General features: G+C 40.7%; 2 protein-coding genes across 2 annotated transcripts; one reads left to right on the top strand and one right to left on the bottom strand.

Annotated features, from left to right (window-relative positions):
* Window positions 1-314: 314 nt before the first annotated feature.
* Window positions 315-8,474, bottom strand: sugp1 (SURP and G patch domain containing 1). Its single transcript, XM_071899598.2, has 14 exons — window positions 8,330-8,474; window positions 7,589-7,757; window positions 7,274-7,371; window positions 6,725-6,970; window positions 6,443-6,566; window positions 6,246-6,346; window positions 4,665-4,788; window positions 4,164-4,534; window positions 3,515-3,621; window positions 3,105-3,282; window positions 2,887-2,993; window positions 1,716-1,861; window positions 1,204-1,333; window positions 315-921 (listed from the first exon to the last, which is right to left on the bottom strand). The coding sequence occupies exons 1-14, from the start codon at window positions 8,346-8,348 to the stop codon at window positions 895-897; spliced, it is 1,947 nt and encodes a 648-aa protein (XP_071755699.1). The 5' UTR covers window positions 8,349-8,474; the 3' UTR covers window positions 315-894.
* A 91-nt stretch (window positions 8,475-8,565) lies between these two features.
* rnf126 (ring finger protein 126) lies at window positions 8,566-14,109 on the top strand. Its single transcript, XM_071899595.2, has 9 exons — window positions 8,566-8,671; window positions 9,583-9,641; window positions 9,749-9,809; window positions 9,918-10,156; window positions 11,020-11,088; window positions 11,205-11,274; window positions 11,480-11,573; window positions 12,522-12,637; window positions 12,795-14,109. Exons 1-9 carry the CDS (start codon window positions 8,597-8,599, stop codon window positions 12,945-12,947), a joined length of 936 nt encoding a protein of 311 aa, XP_071755696.1. The 5' UTR covers window positions 8,566-8,596; the 3' UTR covers window positions 12,948-14,109.
* The last annotated feature ends 2,416 nt before the right edge of the window (window positions 14,110-16,525 follow it).

Genomic DNA, 16,525 nt, shown 5'->3' with positions numbered 1-16,525 from the left:
GAAGGTCTGATTTCACAGATCTGTTACCCTCCTCACCACTGACTGCCTGAGCCTGGCCAACTCTATAACTCACTGAATAAGATGAAACAGAAAGGATTACCAACATCTTGAACTCACTGCTGTCCAGAGCCATACAGAAATGGATACTGATGGTAATTATCAATATGAATTGACAGATATCTGCACTTGAGTCTATCAGAGTGAGCAGTGGGTTAATCTTAGCTTCTACTTATTTCCTAATAAACAAAAAGGGCAGTGAATAAACAAGCAGATAAATACAGTAGTTATACTTAACTACAATTAAGATACATCTCTGACAACTCCACTTTCAAGTAAGTGGCCATTTTTATTGTTTACATTGAAGCATGAAGAGGTGCAAAAATTCATAGCATGGTGATTAGCAAAGTAATAAAATCACTAAAGGCAAGAATCATAATCAAAGACAATTACAAATAAATCAATGCGTTATTTGGTTGGGAATGCAAGCAGCGTTTTCAAAGGGAAAAAGACGGAAACTCGAACTGAACGGTGAAATCATGAGGGAAGTCAAAATGTAATCAACAAGTAATGTAGGTCTTTGAAGTTGTTACAGTATTGGTTTGAAACGTAACAAAAATGAGCCATCAACTGTAGGATCCAGGATAAACAGCTTTGATAATGCAAAATTATTCTATCTATCTTAAATCTCAAATGAAATAGAGAATCATTTGACATGGATCAAACAAATGTTTTTCCTATTCTCCAACTTCATCAGTAATGCCTCCTCCTCCAATTAAAAAAACAAAAACAAATTCTGTATCCAACAATGTCCGTTTTCACAACTGAGCAGAACTGTGCCAGCGGCAGCCAGCATCTGTGTTATGAGAAGAAAATGAGCAATAACAACCCTCCACCTCAGTAATACGGTCTCCGTGGATTATTCTGTGGGGGGAAAAAAGAGAAAGGTGAGATTAAAAACTAGAATACACCAAATTCAAATATTCTTTAATAGAAATTGCCCGTGTTCTGTGCACCAGCAGTGCAGTAAATAAAAAAACTAAAATAAAACGAGCAACATTTCCAAAGGTAACTACTAGGTCAGGATTTCTACAAGCAACTAGAAACAATAAGGTAATAATATCATAATCTATAATATTGTAATCATTTGATGCAAATTCGCAATATTTTGTTGCAGCAAACAGAAAAATCTTAAACTGAGGTTACCAGTGGATTGGGCCTGAAGCGGTAAGCAAGCATCATCCTCTTCCTAAAAGCATCGTACTCATCGTCGTTTCCTGTGAGCTCAGCTGGGCGGTCCACTCCAAACCCTGCCCCATTCACAGCCGTAGTTCCCCTAGAGCGGGACACAAAGGAAGCCCAGAGTCACTTTCTGTGTTTGTGTGTTTGGTAATTTGACAGAGCACAAAAATATACAGCGTTATAGTCATCAACAGTGAGTATTACCGTAACCTGCACACCTGGGATTAACAAGCATCTTAGACATTCAAATTTTATCTGGATAAATATATATATCCAGCTGTAAATGCGCACAAGACACACTGATGACACACAGTGATCAAATTGCCCAAATAATCACACGGATACCAAAGTGCACATGCAGTATTTATACAGTATTATTTTTTTAAAACGTTTCAAACTTGAAGAATAGCTATAACATCTTTTTATTTGTATATATTTTAATGTCAGAGGTAAAAAAAACGAAGATGAATCCTCACTTGTTGACAGGGGCCTTGATGCCTTGTCCCTCATTACCAAGTCCTTCACCTTCCTTCCAGCCCATTTTCATCAGCATTCGGAAGCCAAGATTCTCCACCGTCAACTTGAACTCCTTGTATTCTGAATAGTCTGGGTCACGGCCCTCCTGCAAGACATGACATGGAAATTGAAGATGCATATCCAGGGCATCCAGGCTTAAGAGACAGATGTACACCATTTCTTCCTTCACCCACTCCCATTTTCATTTTCAGAATCATCATCTTTTCCTTTTATTTCTGCCTACTGTGGCTTCTGCTCTATTTTTGTTCTCCATTTGTTGCTTTTTATTTTCTTTTGTTGTGTGGCATCTGGCAGAACTGTGAAAATCTGACTTGACTAAAAAAAAAAAACCCAGAATGAAACGGGCAGAATGGAAACAGTCACTTTAAGAACATAAATAAACTGTACATTGTATTTAATGCACATTGCAGCTTTCTTTGACTAACTATGTACCCAAGTTGACATCACAGCCACAATTTCAAGATCAGGTACAAGAAAATGGCATGCTGTGTGGCATTTCAGTCTTCCATCCTGGGTCTAATTTCCATAACAGCAGTGCATTTCCATGACCTCAACATTTTAATTCTCTCCTGGCATACTTGTGCTGTTTTTCAGCTTTGAAAAGTCATAAAGGGATACATAGTATGGAGTCCTCAACAGTGTCAAACTGGGCTAAATAAACAAGTGGTGTTTACAGATGTTTTGAGCTTACCCAGGTCCTGCTAAATTCTGTATGGCCTTGCTGTGGAAAAACAACACTGACTGGCCAGCAGCCACCACATAATGCAATAAAGGTGTATGTAGTGAGCTGTACAATACATTCCAGTAGATTCTTGTAAAGGGATCTTTGTGTAAAATACCCTGACATGTCATTCCTTCAGAGGATAGAATATACCTCTTAAATTTACAGGACATTTCAGAAATTTCATGACCCGTGGGACGCCTGGAATCAATTATTTATATTAGACTTGCTGCCTCCTTTTTTAACTCAAGGTTTTCTTTTCTTTTTCTTCATTTAGGCAACCAAGCCACTGACATGGAAGTTCACAGATAATAGGCAATGCTAGCCCCTGTAAGACGACAAAATATTTCCCTGTTAGAAAAACTAATTGAATTCAGAGGAAAACTGACCTTGAGAGCCTTGAAGGTCTCCATGAATTTGTCCAGCTCCTCGGGGGGCAAGAAGTCACCGATAAAGTGTTTCCCTTTACCCATTTCCGTCAGAGACTCTGCCCACTCTGGTGAAGTAGAGACAAGCAGCTGTTAACACCAAGGGTCGAGCACCTCAGCATGATAACAGCTGGTTATCAAGCATCGATAACTGCTGGGGTTATGGGAGCAAGTCTTACCCCGCGTCTTCTCCATCTCCATCTGGCGGAGGCGATGCTCCCAGGTGCCTGCCTCGTGGTCCACCTCTTCATCGCTGTCGTACTCGTGTTGGTGGTCTCTCATGGCCTTCTCCCACATCACTTGCATCTCTGCCATCGCACGCTTGTGCTTCATGATCATGTCATACATCTCTTGCATCTGTAGAGGAAGTAAGGGAACACAACACATACAGGGTCAACACATATTTTTGATAAGAGGTAAAACCTAGAATTTATGATCTGATCTCCCAGAGTTATGAAAGCGCTCTGTGAATGCACCAAAAGACATATTAAATTGAAACCAGACATAGGGAGTCAGTCGTATTATTTAAATTATAATGGTGTACTTCCCATCTAAGTATAATGGACACACTCTGTCAGCTTTTTTGTACCTCTTGTTGTTCTTTGAGCTGTTTCTTCTGGTCCTCGGACAGCTCCGTCACTCCTACCAGACCAAGAGGCTTCCCCTTCTTATAGCCAAGACCCCTCAGCTCCTGGGCTGAAACAAACATCACAACCAACTTCTATGGTCACATAAACATAAGGATGCAAGTAAATGAGAGTAACAAAAAGAAGAGTATCATGGAAGTCTACTTTATGAGGGATTTTAGTGGGTCTGGGAAGAGTTACATGTACTGTATACAGGGCTAGATTTCTGTTTTGCATTTTATGTGAGAGTACAAGAGATAGGATCTAGTGTTTATGGTTAGAGATTATGAAATCCAGTTGTGGTCTTCCAAGAAGAGAAGAATGTCAAGTGCGTGCACATGGTCATGTAATTTAAGGACACAACTTCCACACAATAGAAAAAACTGGAATTGTACTGAAGTACTGAACTGAAAGGACATTTTTCTGGTTGTCAGTGGAGTAAGCTTACAGTTAGAGAGGGTTACGTTAAGCTTAGGTTTAGGAGTTAGTGACAAGTTACATGTTTTATGTTAATCAAGTGCATTTCCAACAAGGATGGAAGAATGTAATGTGTATGTGTGTATATGCATAGTGTAGTATTTAGATATGTATACAATGCACAAGTTCTTGTACCAGAGAGAGAGGGCGTGTTCGGATCCACATAATCCACCTCCTGAGGGATGATGATGGGAGGAATGGGCAACTCCACTTTGTCATCTTCCGACCCCCAACGACTCTTCCTCTTCCGTTTGACGGGAGGGGTTTCTGCCTCCTGACTGTGGGGTAGAGACGTGGAGATCACCTGACTGGCTAGGTGGGGGTACTGGGGAAGTGAGGGTGGAGGCGGAGGAACCCCTGGTAGCGGAGGTGCAGATTGTCGCTGGACTTCTATCCCCGACTCAGCTGCTGGAGATGACGAGCCCTGGGAGGCTGCGGCCTGGCGATACTCCTCCATTTTCTCTTTGTAGAAGTGGAAGGCTGGACTTTGGTGGTCATACAAAAAACTGAGGGAGGGACATTGGGTATTCGGTGTAATGTGAATTAGAAAATGAAATCAGACTTTCAGGACAATGTAACTCACACAAGTGGAAAGATCAGGAAATGTAACATTGCCATATATGGAGAGTGACTGACCTGAATGCAGGGTTGTCTCGGTTGTTCTCGGCAGCGATGGCTTCCACCTCGGGGCCACCCTCCGCCACAAACTTGGCCAGCTTCTCAGCCACCTGCTGGGTTTCCTCGTCCACTGGGGGGGAGACTTTAAGCAGCCTATCAGTACTGGGGCTCAACTCACACTCTACTACTGTACCGTACTCAACTGGCCCTCACACACCAGTCTAGAGCCAGTAGGGGATAAGAAGAGGAAGGAGGGAGGAGGAGCAAGGGGGATAGGGGTGGTGAATGGGGAACTGCATGGATGTGAAGCTTTTACTATAGTAAATGGAGAACATATAATGCCCAGAGAGGCTCCAACATATTCATTTATACTATGCAACTTTTATCTACTTGTATGATGTTGAGGTGTGGATATGCGTGATTCTTAAAATCTTAATATGCTTCTCATGCAATTGGGTGCAACTTAGGGGTGGGCAATATGGAGAAAATATCATATTACAATATTTACACATAATATCACGAGTCACAATATGCATCACAATATTTTTCATGTTGCTTTTCTAAGGGTACTTTACAAGCTACTGAAAAGCACAACCCAACTGGTAACAACAGCACTCCATTTGTAGCTTTTAACAAAAGTAATAAGTAATAGAATAACTACCCTTATGATCAATCACACTGGGTTTTCAGGCCTATTTTAATAAAATCTAGTTTCCAAATGTAAACAAATACGAGTCACGAATGAAATAATTAGACTCAAATAGGGCACTGAAGTATGACAAAACATGGTATGGTATATCTTCACACACGGCATTCAAAGTACAGTTGTGGAATAGCGGTTTCATGAAAACATGTTTGTGGTTGGGCATCTTGTAACGAGTATCAACCACTTAGCTAATTTTTGCAATAACAGTATATCTGACAGTATTGGCAATACAGATCAATCATTTATCTATTTGGCTGTGCTCAATAATGCAGTCGAGCAAGATGTTGAACCGTGCAATTTCAAGCTTTCAGCTTTTCAGTTCTTTGGAGCGCTTCTATTGAAGATGTCTAACAGGTTAGTTGTATTACCCCCAGTTGAGCTAATCCTATCTTTGCAAATTGTACAAATGACTAGGCTTTGAGCAGCGTCGGATTTAGTAAATCAGTCCCGTTCCAAATAACGAAGGTTGAACATGCTACACTCAGTTCTGTGTTCACTAAACCTAATATCATGTCCTTCTGGTTGCAACGTTAGCTTTCCAACAGAGGAAAATGGGTAACATCATCAATCATAGTAAACAACCATGCATGACACAACTGAATGTATTTGTGAGGGATGGGTTTGAAGGAAAGTTGCACACTGACTTAGGTAAAAAAGTTGCAGCGAATGTAAATGGATATACCTAAGAGTTATGAATGGAAATTACACATGTATTGTTGTCTACTATAATATATCAAAATGCCCACGAAAGTCCCTGTGAAGTCATGTTGTGACAAAATTTTAACTGATGACGCTGTAAGATGTTCATACTGTCCACATTACAGTTTTGTAGTTCTGAGACGAGACGTGAAAGAAAGAGAAAAAGACAGAGTGAGAGAGTGAGTTAATCTTACCATTATGTGATGTATTCTCAGGTTTTGGCAAAGCCTTTCTGAATTCTGCAACTCTCTTTCTGTAGTAGAGATAATCTCTGCTGTTCTTATCATACAAAAACCTGAAAGGGAATGGTGACAGGTGACACCAGATGAGTTTGAAAATATTGAGAGTAAAATAAAGCTATACGAGTAGTTAAACTGTCCTTCAGACTTACGTGAAAACAGGATTGTCCTTATAGTCCTCCTTGGCCTTTCTCTCTAGCTCGGGTCCACCCTCTGCCACAAAAGAGGCCATCTTGTCCAGAATGAGTCTGGTGTCTGAGTCCTCTGGGGGAGAGACTTTAAGCAGGCTATGAGTACATTTACTGTAAGTGTACCTATGTCAAAATGCCAGTCACAAGGCAAGTGTGCCACTGGAGTACATAGAGGAGACACTGAGGAGTCCAGGCCATTGGAGTTGTCCAGGGTCACTCTGTAAAACACAGGTCTTGAATTACCTTTCATCTCTAGGAAGCCGGAGTCATCATCAGCATCTTCTTCCTCATCTTCACCATCTGGAGAACAAAATACACTCGGCCTCTGGCTGAGGACTGGGTTCTTCTTGGACTGGGAGTAGTTCTTGAACTGACTAAGCATGCTACTGATTCCTAGGCCAGGCCGCTTGCCTACGAGAATACTCTTTTTATGCAGCGAGGTTCCTCCTGATGATGGAGTAGAGGGAGTTTTGGTTTCACCGGTGGAACCTAGAAGGGTACAATTTGGATGATATGATGAGGTGTCGTACTCAAGTTAGGAAATTAACACAAGCCATCAGCTAAATGCTATATGGATGGGAAGGTTTCTTACTCAACCAGCCAATTTGGTAGGTAACCAATCATTGTTTAGCTGTCTAACTAAAAAACATATTTGATGGGTCAAATAAAAAAAAGTGGCCAGCCACTGTGGCACATGGACAAAAATGTTTAGTGCTTTTGTTGTACTTATTTATTAACATGAGAAAAGAATAACTGAATCTTAGTCAAAATTATGCAGCTTAAGGCACTAACCAGTGGTGGATTTATCCTTCTGCATCTTCATGAACTGTTGTAAGAAGCTCCCATCATTTGCAAACTTGTTTGAGGTTCCTTGGGGACTGGGAGAAGTACTGGAATCAGAATGTAAAAAATGTTTACAATATTATTTTTTATTGTGATGAATACATACCCATGAGAAGTATGGTGACTTCCATGAAGAGTGCTAAACAATGTAATAGCCGCACACTAAAAATACCAATTCGGCAATAACTGACATTATTGCAATTGGCATATAAAATTATTCCCATTCATAGATGTTTACATGCAGAACCATGAGCATATTGTTACCTTTGAGGCAAGGGCTTGCTAGGGGTTTGCACACTCTTTTTTGCTTGCTCTGCCAACTTGGCCTCAATCTCCCTCTTCTTCTGAGCTATAAGCTCCTCTTGACGGAGAATGTTCAAACTCATTTTGTTTTTCTGCGGTTTGACAGACTTTGACTTCCAGCCTCCTCGTCCTGCAAACGGATAGAGGTATAAATTATGCATGGTTAAAATAATATGTTATGCAGATGCAGAGCTGGTTGTGAAGGTAGCAAGGGTTACAGTCACATTTTATGAATTCAACTCCTGCATACTATGAGGTCTGAAACTGATGTTATGAAATATTCAAATGCATTTTAAGGTATGTATGTAACGTTATATAACTATATATAAATGGTACATATATGTGTATATCCTCGCAATTTGGACATTTGATAGACTAAAGACTGATGCACAACAAAGCTCTTAGGAACAATAACTTTGACTCTGAACTTTCACTTTGAACTGAGAAAACAAGTCATTCACTGTCATTAAAATGTCAGCAGACCTGAACAAAGCCAGGCATTTACTTACGATTTAATAAATATTATGCTAATGACATTCTTTGCTACTTCGCTAGCTAAGCTAGATAACGTTATACACTGCTTAACGTTATCCCATCAAGCAGGCTTTGACACAGCCACGTTAGCTAGCTGCTAACCTAGCTAACGTTAATGTTAGCTATCATCGCGCCATGTTTACGTCCGAATTCACAGTGAAGTATTACCTGTATCGCTAGCCTCCATGATCGTAGCAGGAGGAATAATTAATATGCGGAAACAATTCTGACGAGTTTTGGAGGAGTCTTTACTAAAAAGCCTTTTTCCACAGTCGTATGTTAGCTACCTGGCTGGCTAACAATAAGTTGGTACGGGTCTATTTCCGTTTCCTCCTGCTCGTTTCCGTTGCCACTCTTCAGGTTTTGTTGTTGTCCCTTGTTGCTACCCGTCCGTACCGTAACGATCTGGCTAGTGTAACGTTAACTGACTTAGAAATGGCTGAAGCTCCCCCACGGCCCTGCCGGTTTTTCTGTCACCGATGTTCAGCAGAGATCAGTCCGCGTTTACCGGTAAGGACCACAGTCACATTTTGCTTCTGTACGAACTACTCCAGGACAGACTAAAGATATCATGGCGTTTATAATTGTGTGTGCCGATGTGTGTGTGTGGTGGCGCAGAGCCAGTCACGTCGACACACTGCTGTGAGCTACGCTAGTTAGCCCATGTTAGACTACAGGCAACAACGGGTTTGACAATCTGATCATATAGTTGGCGGGTAAGCTCACGTTATTTGATCACTAATCTTGGGTATTAAAGATATACCATGGCTTCACTGGATACTGGATAACGAGCTGACCATAGCTACTTGTCTCATCGTGGCTAGCCTCTTAGCAAGCTAGCTAACCGAAGTAAGCGTAGTCAATTCTTGTCATCTGTCAATGGGTGAGACCGAGGTTTTTTATGATTTAATGAAAAAACCTACATGGGAAATCATTTGTTATATAGCTTATCGCTAGGTCGTTAGGTTCGCATTACAAAAGAAGTAAAAGTTGGACAATATCACTTTTAACAGACTAAAAGCAGTCTCGTGTGTGCCGTTAACGTTGTAACAACAGGCTGCCTGCCTCAACAATCTGGTTAAGCTATTCATGGGAAGCTTCTTGAATTTTACAGTAACAACAGTATGGCAGGGCATTGTCAAGAGAAGAACTTGCTAACTGATGTGTTCACAAATGTCTTATTCACAGTTTGTGACAATGTGTTGACCCACGCATTGACTTCATTAGCCAACTGTCAGTGAGACATCTGTGAACGACAGGTAGCGGGACACCCTAAAAAAACCCTTAAAAATAGCATATTCTGCTTTTCACAGAGACTTGCGGGTATAGGAGGGCTTATTATATCCATTATGAGATGCCATACATGATAGACACGCCATATGCCTACATATCAAATATTTATATTCATATTTTCACTGTAGGACTATACCTGTCCACGCTGTGAATCTGGCTTCATTGAGGAACTGCCTGAGGAAAGAAGGTACAGTGTGAAGTGCCCTTGTGTGGCTCATGTGTTTGATTTAATGTTGAGTGGAAACAGACTACTGAAGCTATGATTTTCACTGGCTGCACCTTGCCTCCACACAGTACTGAAAATGGGTCCACATCCACAGCCTCCACCAGTGATCAGAACCGGCCATCCTTTGAGGTCAGTGGGTCACAGTCATTTGTTAAATCAGTTGGTCAAGAGGGACCAAGAGAGCGACTGGTTTGCTCCTTACACCATGACTGACACTGTCTCTTCCTTTCCCTCCAGAACATGGACCACCAGCACTTGTTCACGTTCCCCCCTGGGTACGGGCAGTTTGCCCTGGGGATTTTTGACGAGAACTTTGACCTTCGAGCGGGGCTGCCGACAGAAGACAACCGGGAGACAGAGAATAGGAGAGAACGGGAGATGGCGTCACGACAGCGGTACAGTGCGCGGCAACCCCGGGGTCGACACGTCCCTCGGCGGCAGGGTACGCGCCACGAAGGAGTGCCCACGTTAGAGGGGTGAGACTTTTTCAGCTGTAGAGTGTGTGTGGGAGGATGTTCTGGGACGCCAGAAGTTACTGTTTAACCATTCAGCTTTTTTACATGTGAAGTATACTTCACATGTTTTGGTAGAAAATAGTCTTAGCAACATTTATGCCAGTGCTAGATTATGGGAACATTATCTATTTAGATGCAGCAGCTTATATTTAGCTGCTGCTTATACTCTCATTAATTGTGCTACTGTATTAAGAGTGAAACATTTCTCATGCATCCCTGAGAATTGCTTCAGAAGGTAGGTTGGTTATTTCCTGGTATGTGGAAAGACCAATACCAACTTTTATTATAATAATAACAATAAACTTTATTTATATAGCTCTTTTCAAAGTGTTTCATGAACGGGTAGGAAAAGGAACATGAAGTGAAGGAACATGAAGTTTTGTCTATCTTTAATGCCCTCTTACATAAAATATGTTATTACCTCATTCATAAAGTATAGAACAACAAATTGTCAAACTCAAGTGTCTAGTTATGGAAATCTGTGTGTCACCACAGAACTAGGAACATGTATGTAGCTTTTTTGCAGCTACCATATAGAACAAAGTAGTATCAGAAATGATTAAATTAGACTCACTCATTCGATTTACACAATTTAGATAAAATTACTAACTGAAGGGTGGACAAAATAGTTTCTTTTGTCATGTGTGCTTTGATTGCTCTTGGTTTCTGTCATTTATTGAATTTTGTATTTTGCAGTATTGCATTATCAGCAGCTTTGTTCAGTAAAAGGGAACCTTGTTCTCAGTGGGTTTTCCTTCTCTGGGTGGTTTCAGTTTGATCCACAGAAAACTTGCTGAAAGTGTCTGATGTTTTCCCCTGTACAGAATTATCCAGCAGCTAGTAAATGGAATCATAGCACCTACAGCCATGCCAAACATTGGGATGGGACCATGGTATGTATGTGACACTGAACTTGCTGTATGTACTTTATATACTGTATGTTGTAATTCAAAACTGTAATGCGTATTGGTTTTCAAACCACTCTTGTTGACCACCTTCTGTTTTTTAGGGGTATGCTGCATTCCAATCCAATGGACTATGCCTGGGGTGCCAATGGGCTTGATGCTATCATTACACAGGTACACAAAGAAGTGTTTTTTACCCTCCAGTGTGGATAAAAGTGCAGGTGGCAATGGTGTCAAAGAGCTCTTGGATCACAGTTCTGGGAACAGTGTATAAAATCCCCATTTATTTTACAGCAGCACAACAGCATATTGCTTCCCCAAAGCACTTTAGTGCTTATATATCATTGATAATTGTTTTCCTTGCTTCTTTCCATTGTAGCTATTGAACCAGTTTGAAAACACGGGTCCTCCCCCTGCAGACAGAGAGAGGATAAAGAGTTTACCCACCATCACCATCACAGAAGAACATGTGGGTGAGTCCGCTTCTCTCTGTCAAACTCACACTTACTCACTCACACCCAGTCTACACCAGAAAAGACTCAGCTGCGTTTTTTTAGTCATCTGGCTTTCAGAACAGAAATGCTTCCCTTTTTATACACCAGCTCCTTACCGGCTCGCATGTCTCTGACCTGCTCTCCCCCCAACATTGTGTTGTCATGTATTGTAATGTCTTCGCTTGTGTTTTGTGTTTTCTGTGGTTTGTGTTTCACATTCATGTTTTGTATTATTCTCTGTCGCTGTTGTTTGCTGTATGTCATGTTTATATGTTACAAAATAAAAAAAAAACAAATCTGACCTGATATGTCTTTTTACACTAAAAGTCTATTTTTTTTGTCCACCTACGCACCATTCCATAGGCTTTGAAATCATTTAAATAGCAGCTTTTTGGTGCATTTTCTCTATTAACCAGAGAACAGCTGAGAATGAGCCCATCTCTCTATGGTCAATTTTGAAAAAAATCCTATTTATATTTTTATATTGATTTTCACTTTTAATTACATTCCTGTTACAGTGGTAGCTTTTGCAATCTCATTTTTCCTATACAGATCTAAGAATAAAAAATTCACTGAAATAGCAGCAAAGAATCACTTTTATGAATGGTAGGCTATGCCGCTATATGTGAGAGGACTGTTGTTTTTGTTGCATGCTGGAGAAAGTTTGTCTCACTCCATGGTTCCAGTAGGAAAACTGTACAAAATAGGCATACTTAACCCATATCAGTGATATATTTTAGTTTCTGCTTGTGTATTTCAAGGCTAAGTGCTTGATTTCACGCTTTTGGATGCGCGGCTAAAACGGGACCAGTGTGAACACAGACTGAGGTCTCACGCATGTTGCTGATGTGCCGATGTGACGGGTGTAGACCGTGAGTCACACACGCAGTATATAGATTTGTATGAATTTGCTCTCTGTTTGTGCAGGTGCTGGTTTAGAGTGTCCTGTGTGCAAAGAAGACTACAGCGTCGGGGAGAACGTTAGACAACTGCCATGCAATCATTTGTTTCACAATGACTGTATAGTACCGTGGCTGGAACAGGTACGCTCCATCTTTTATAGCTGTACTTCATCTTTAGCAGAATTGGATGCCACTGCCCTTTGCAGAACAAACAATCATCTGTAAACCTTTTCAGTTGTGTGCTGATGGTGAACTGAATTTGAGCTCTTACGCGACTCTTTATCCCTCTCCCCCGTAGCACGACACGTGTCCTGTGTGCAGAAAGAGTCTTAGTGGACAGAACACAGCCACAGACCCACCGGGGTTATCAGGAATGAACTTCTCGCCTTCCTCCTCGTCCTCTTCCTCCCCCAGTTCACCTAGCAATGAGAACGCTGCCAGCAACTCGTAGACCTTCACAGTCGCCGCCGCCTCTCGTCAGAAAACCTCACACCCGACCGTCGAACGAGACTCGACGCCCCCCTGCTCTACAGCTGAGACCAGGACAGTCGCCTGTCTCAACTCTAGGGGATGGTTTGAGTCGAGAGGTGAACTATTAAATCCATTGCGAACTATTGATTATTTTTATCTTTTTTTCCCTCTGGAACTTTAAGAAAATCATCATTCCTCCCCCCTGTGCTGATTGGATGCTGGATACAGCTCCTGCTGCTGTTGTTGAGTGTTTGAGGAGTTGGGATGGGACAGTGTTAAAGGAGGATCCAAAAAGGCTGTGAATAATAATAATAATGATAATAATAATAGTATTGATAATAATGATAATAATGGGATCATTACCAGAGCTGGAGCAGAGTTTGAGCCAGAGTGGACTGCTATTTGATGGAGCCGTTTGTTTGCCACAAGGCTGGGACACATTTTATATTTAAAAGACACACAAAGACAAAATGTTCTTTTTTTTTTTTTTTAAATCGCCTGTGGTGGTGCAGACTCCATGCTGAATTGGAGTCCATAGATGTGTACATAGTTTATTCATTTTTCAGACAGTAAATGGTCAGCCACTGTACAGACAACAGATCCAATGAAAACCTTGTGGAAAGAAAACTGAGTGTATGCATCTGATTTTAATTTATTTGCACCTTTTGTTTTTTGTTTTTTTATTTTGCACAACATTCTCTTTGATGTTAAGAATGTGAATTTGGATAAACTACTGAACAAAAAAAAAAAGAAGATTTTTTCACATTTTTGCATTGAATACGTCATTTAGGACTTGATTTTTGTTTTCATATTAGATTCTCAGTTTAGTAGGATTTGATCCAATGTTCTTGGTGCATCTTGGAAAGGTAAAGATCCCTGCAGCTCGTCAGTGGACACATTTTCACTCAGTTTCCTCGCTGAAAATTCCACAAGCCTACTCATTTATTCCCCAGACACAAATTGAGCAAAGTCTTAAGAACTTCCAATGGTGATCTTCATTTAAAAAAAAAAAAAAGATAAAGTAGAAAGCCATGGGATTACATTACGTCTAGGGAAGTGGCCAAACGTGTTTCAGAATACAATTGTTACAAATATAATTTAAGTTACTTATTTTATTTTGTAAAATCACAATAAAATGCTTAAACAAAAAATCTCTCAAATCCGCATCACTTTGGAGCAAAGCTACTTAAAGGTCATTATATGTGTAATGCAAATGTTTGCCTATTGGTGTATTGTTTTAGAAGCATAATCTTATGTACTGATTAGTGTTTCAATATTGATCAGACACCCAAAATGTTACCATAACTTTGCAAAGGAGTGAGGAAGCCCAAGCAACAAAACTGAGTTCCTTGCCTACTTTTCTCTCTCTTCATGGCCACAGATAGAATCAAAATAGTCTGTTTTTTGAGGCAAATTCTGACCGAATGTCAGTTGTCTTAATGTCAGTTGTGTATGTGTTTCTTTGTACTAGTCAATACATGTTGAAAGTGTTGTTTGAAAGTGTTGGATGCAAAGTTTGCCTCTAGGAATTCTTCTTGGACTGTATTGATCATATAAAGCAGTCGTTTATTAGATTCCTGCTCATAACTGAGCCTGTCGTTTACTGCAGTGGCTCTTAACTGGTTTTTGCACTGTCACAAATTTAACCTCATTCTCAAATCTTCAAACCTGTTATATTAAACACCAATATATTAACATTGTTGTTTGAAGAGGAAAATTAACTAAGAAAACATGTTGGCCTTGAAAGAACTGGCAATGGCAGTTCATAAAAATTTCACTGCCCTAAAGCACCTCCCTAATAAGAGACTGCATGGCATTGTTATACATGCTGTGAAGCATTTTGGCCATTGAAGTATACCACACTGAAATTATTTGTCTAATGTTCATAGCTGTCAGTAATCCCAGAAAACGTAAGCAAGAATAAACAAGCGGGTGGGCACAGGGTCACTTTGGCAAAACCAGTGACCTCTGAGAGTGTCTCACTCAAATCTAGGGAAAGAATATACATTCAAAATTGTATTCATAATGGTCCAAAATTTGCCAGTGCAAATGGATGAAGTGTTGCCACCCATTGCTAATATAAATATTTGTTGGCATGTTTTTAAGGGCACATTTACATGACCTTGTCAGAACGGAGCCACTGGTTGAGAAATACTGGTTTATTTTGCTGTAAACCTGTGTGGGAAGGAGTCAGGTTGTGACCTGCTTGTCTTATTCTTCTTCATATTCCCCTATCAGCCGAACTCATTCTGACCCAGTTAAAGCCTCCCCATCACTTTCTGTGTGTCTTCATAGATAAAAGAGAAATAACTCTGGTGTTGTGGATCTTAGATTGTTCTGCTAATGAGGACAGTGAGAGGAAATTACTGAAGACCTGACTGCAGACATTGTTGTGCTAAGAAACGATACTGGTATTCTGGATAGGCTAGTAGCTCATTTCTTGGGGAGCTCATGGTAGAGATTGATCCAAACCACTGATTCCAGATCAGATTTCCATATTTGTGTTTAACCTTTGACCTATAGGTGCATGACATGGTATCTGACCCTGTGCCTGTAGACACTTCTTTTTGTTTCATTGCAATATCAGTCAGTCTTTTGTTTCTTTTGGATCCTTGCCTTTTTGGAAAACTAATTGAGAGCATCACACTGGTGCATCATACCAGGAAATTAAGTTGAAGCTTGCTGCTGCTGTATAATTCTGAAAAAGTGAAACACAAGGAGGAGGATGGCAGAGAGACGTGGAGAGCAAGAAGGAGGGAGGGGAGGGGAGAGGAGGGGAGGCGAGGGGAGGGCGAGACGTGATGCTCATCAGTTCCCAGCGTTGATGTCAAAAGGTAGGAATCTGCATCAAGAAGACTCAGAACATCCATGATAATCTCAGTCATTTACTGAAAATGTAGCATTATGCAGGGAAAACAAATTCAGTGAGTGACAACCTTTATATTTTTGCATGTTATTCAGAAAATGTACTGCATGTGAAATGCCATTGTTAGATATCTGTGTGTGTGTGTGTGTGTGTGTGTGTGTGTGTGTGTGTGTGTTTAGACATGTAGGCTCCAACAGGTTGAAGACAGACATGGTCTTAATGGATGAGAAAAGAAAACCTATGATTCACATCCATTACACCATAAGCTATCCTATATGTGTGACCAAAATTAGACTGAACCAGAACTAGATCAAAGAAAATAGGCTAGCTACTTTATCTCCTCTGTAGAGCGCTCCTGATTCTCTCGGCCCATATCCCTAATGTGGGAATAGTGTTCAGCATCTTGGGCCAGTGTGTGGATTCAGCCTATAGCCCTGTATTTCCTTTCTGCATTACTCTGCAATACATTTCTTAGGACTACAGACTCAATCTATGCATGTGGCAGCAGCCCTTGTTTTATGCATTTTAGGAGAATAGAGCGCTGAGTAATCAGTAATGCTGACCCTGCGTCCTCAGCTGAGCTTGACTGCATCCTAATGTCAGTGTGTGCAATAGATGAATACAGCACACGGTTGACCACTGTTGTAGGTCATATTATATGGTAGCATCTATCTGCATAGATTATGTAATAG

Source organism: Centroberyx gerrardi, chromosome 13, assembly GCF_048128805.1.
Source record: "Centroberyx gerrardi isolate f3 chromosome 13, fCenGer3.hap1.cur.20231027, whole genome shotgun sequence".
Taxonomy (NCBI): Eukaryota; Metazoa; Chordata; class Actinopteri; order Beryciformes; family Berycidae; genus Centroberyx; species Centroberyx gerrardi.
This window is presented reverse-complemented; position numbering and strand designations above follow the sequence as displayed.

Excerpts from the sequence above, each read along its gene's own strand:
- rnf126 (XM_071899595.2), top strand. The coding sequence starts at position 8,597 with ATGGCTGAAGCTCCCCCACGGCCCTGCCGGTTTTTCTGTCACCGATGT. Across the intron at positions 10,157-11,019 it reads GGAGTGCCCACGTTAGAGGG|AATTATCCAGCAGCTAGTAA; the intron begins GTGAGACTTTTT and ends TCCCCTGTACAG. Across the intron at positions 11,089-11,204 it reads AACATTGGGATGGGACCATG|GGGTATGCTGCATTCCAATC; the intron begins GTATGTATGTGA and ends TCTGTTTTTTAG.
- sugp1 (XM_071899598.2), bottom strand. Across the intron at positions 6,971-7,273 it reads GAAGGATAAATCCACCACTG|GTTCCACCGGTGAAACCAAA; the intron begins GTTAGTGCCTTA and ends GTACCCTTCTAG. Across the intron at positions 1,334-1,715 it reads ATCAAGGCCCCTGTCAACAA|GGGAACTACGGCTGTGAATG; the intron begins GTGAGGATTCAT and ends GTCCCGCTCTAG.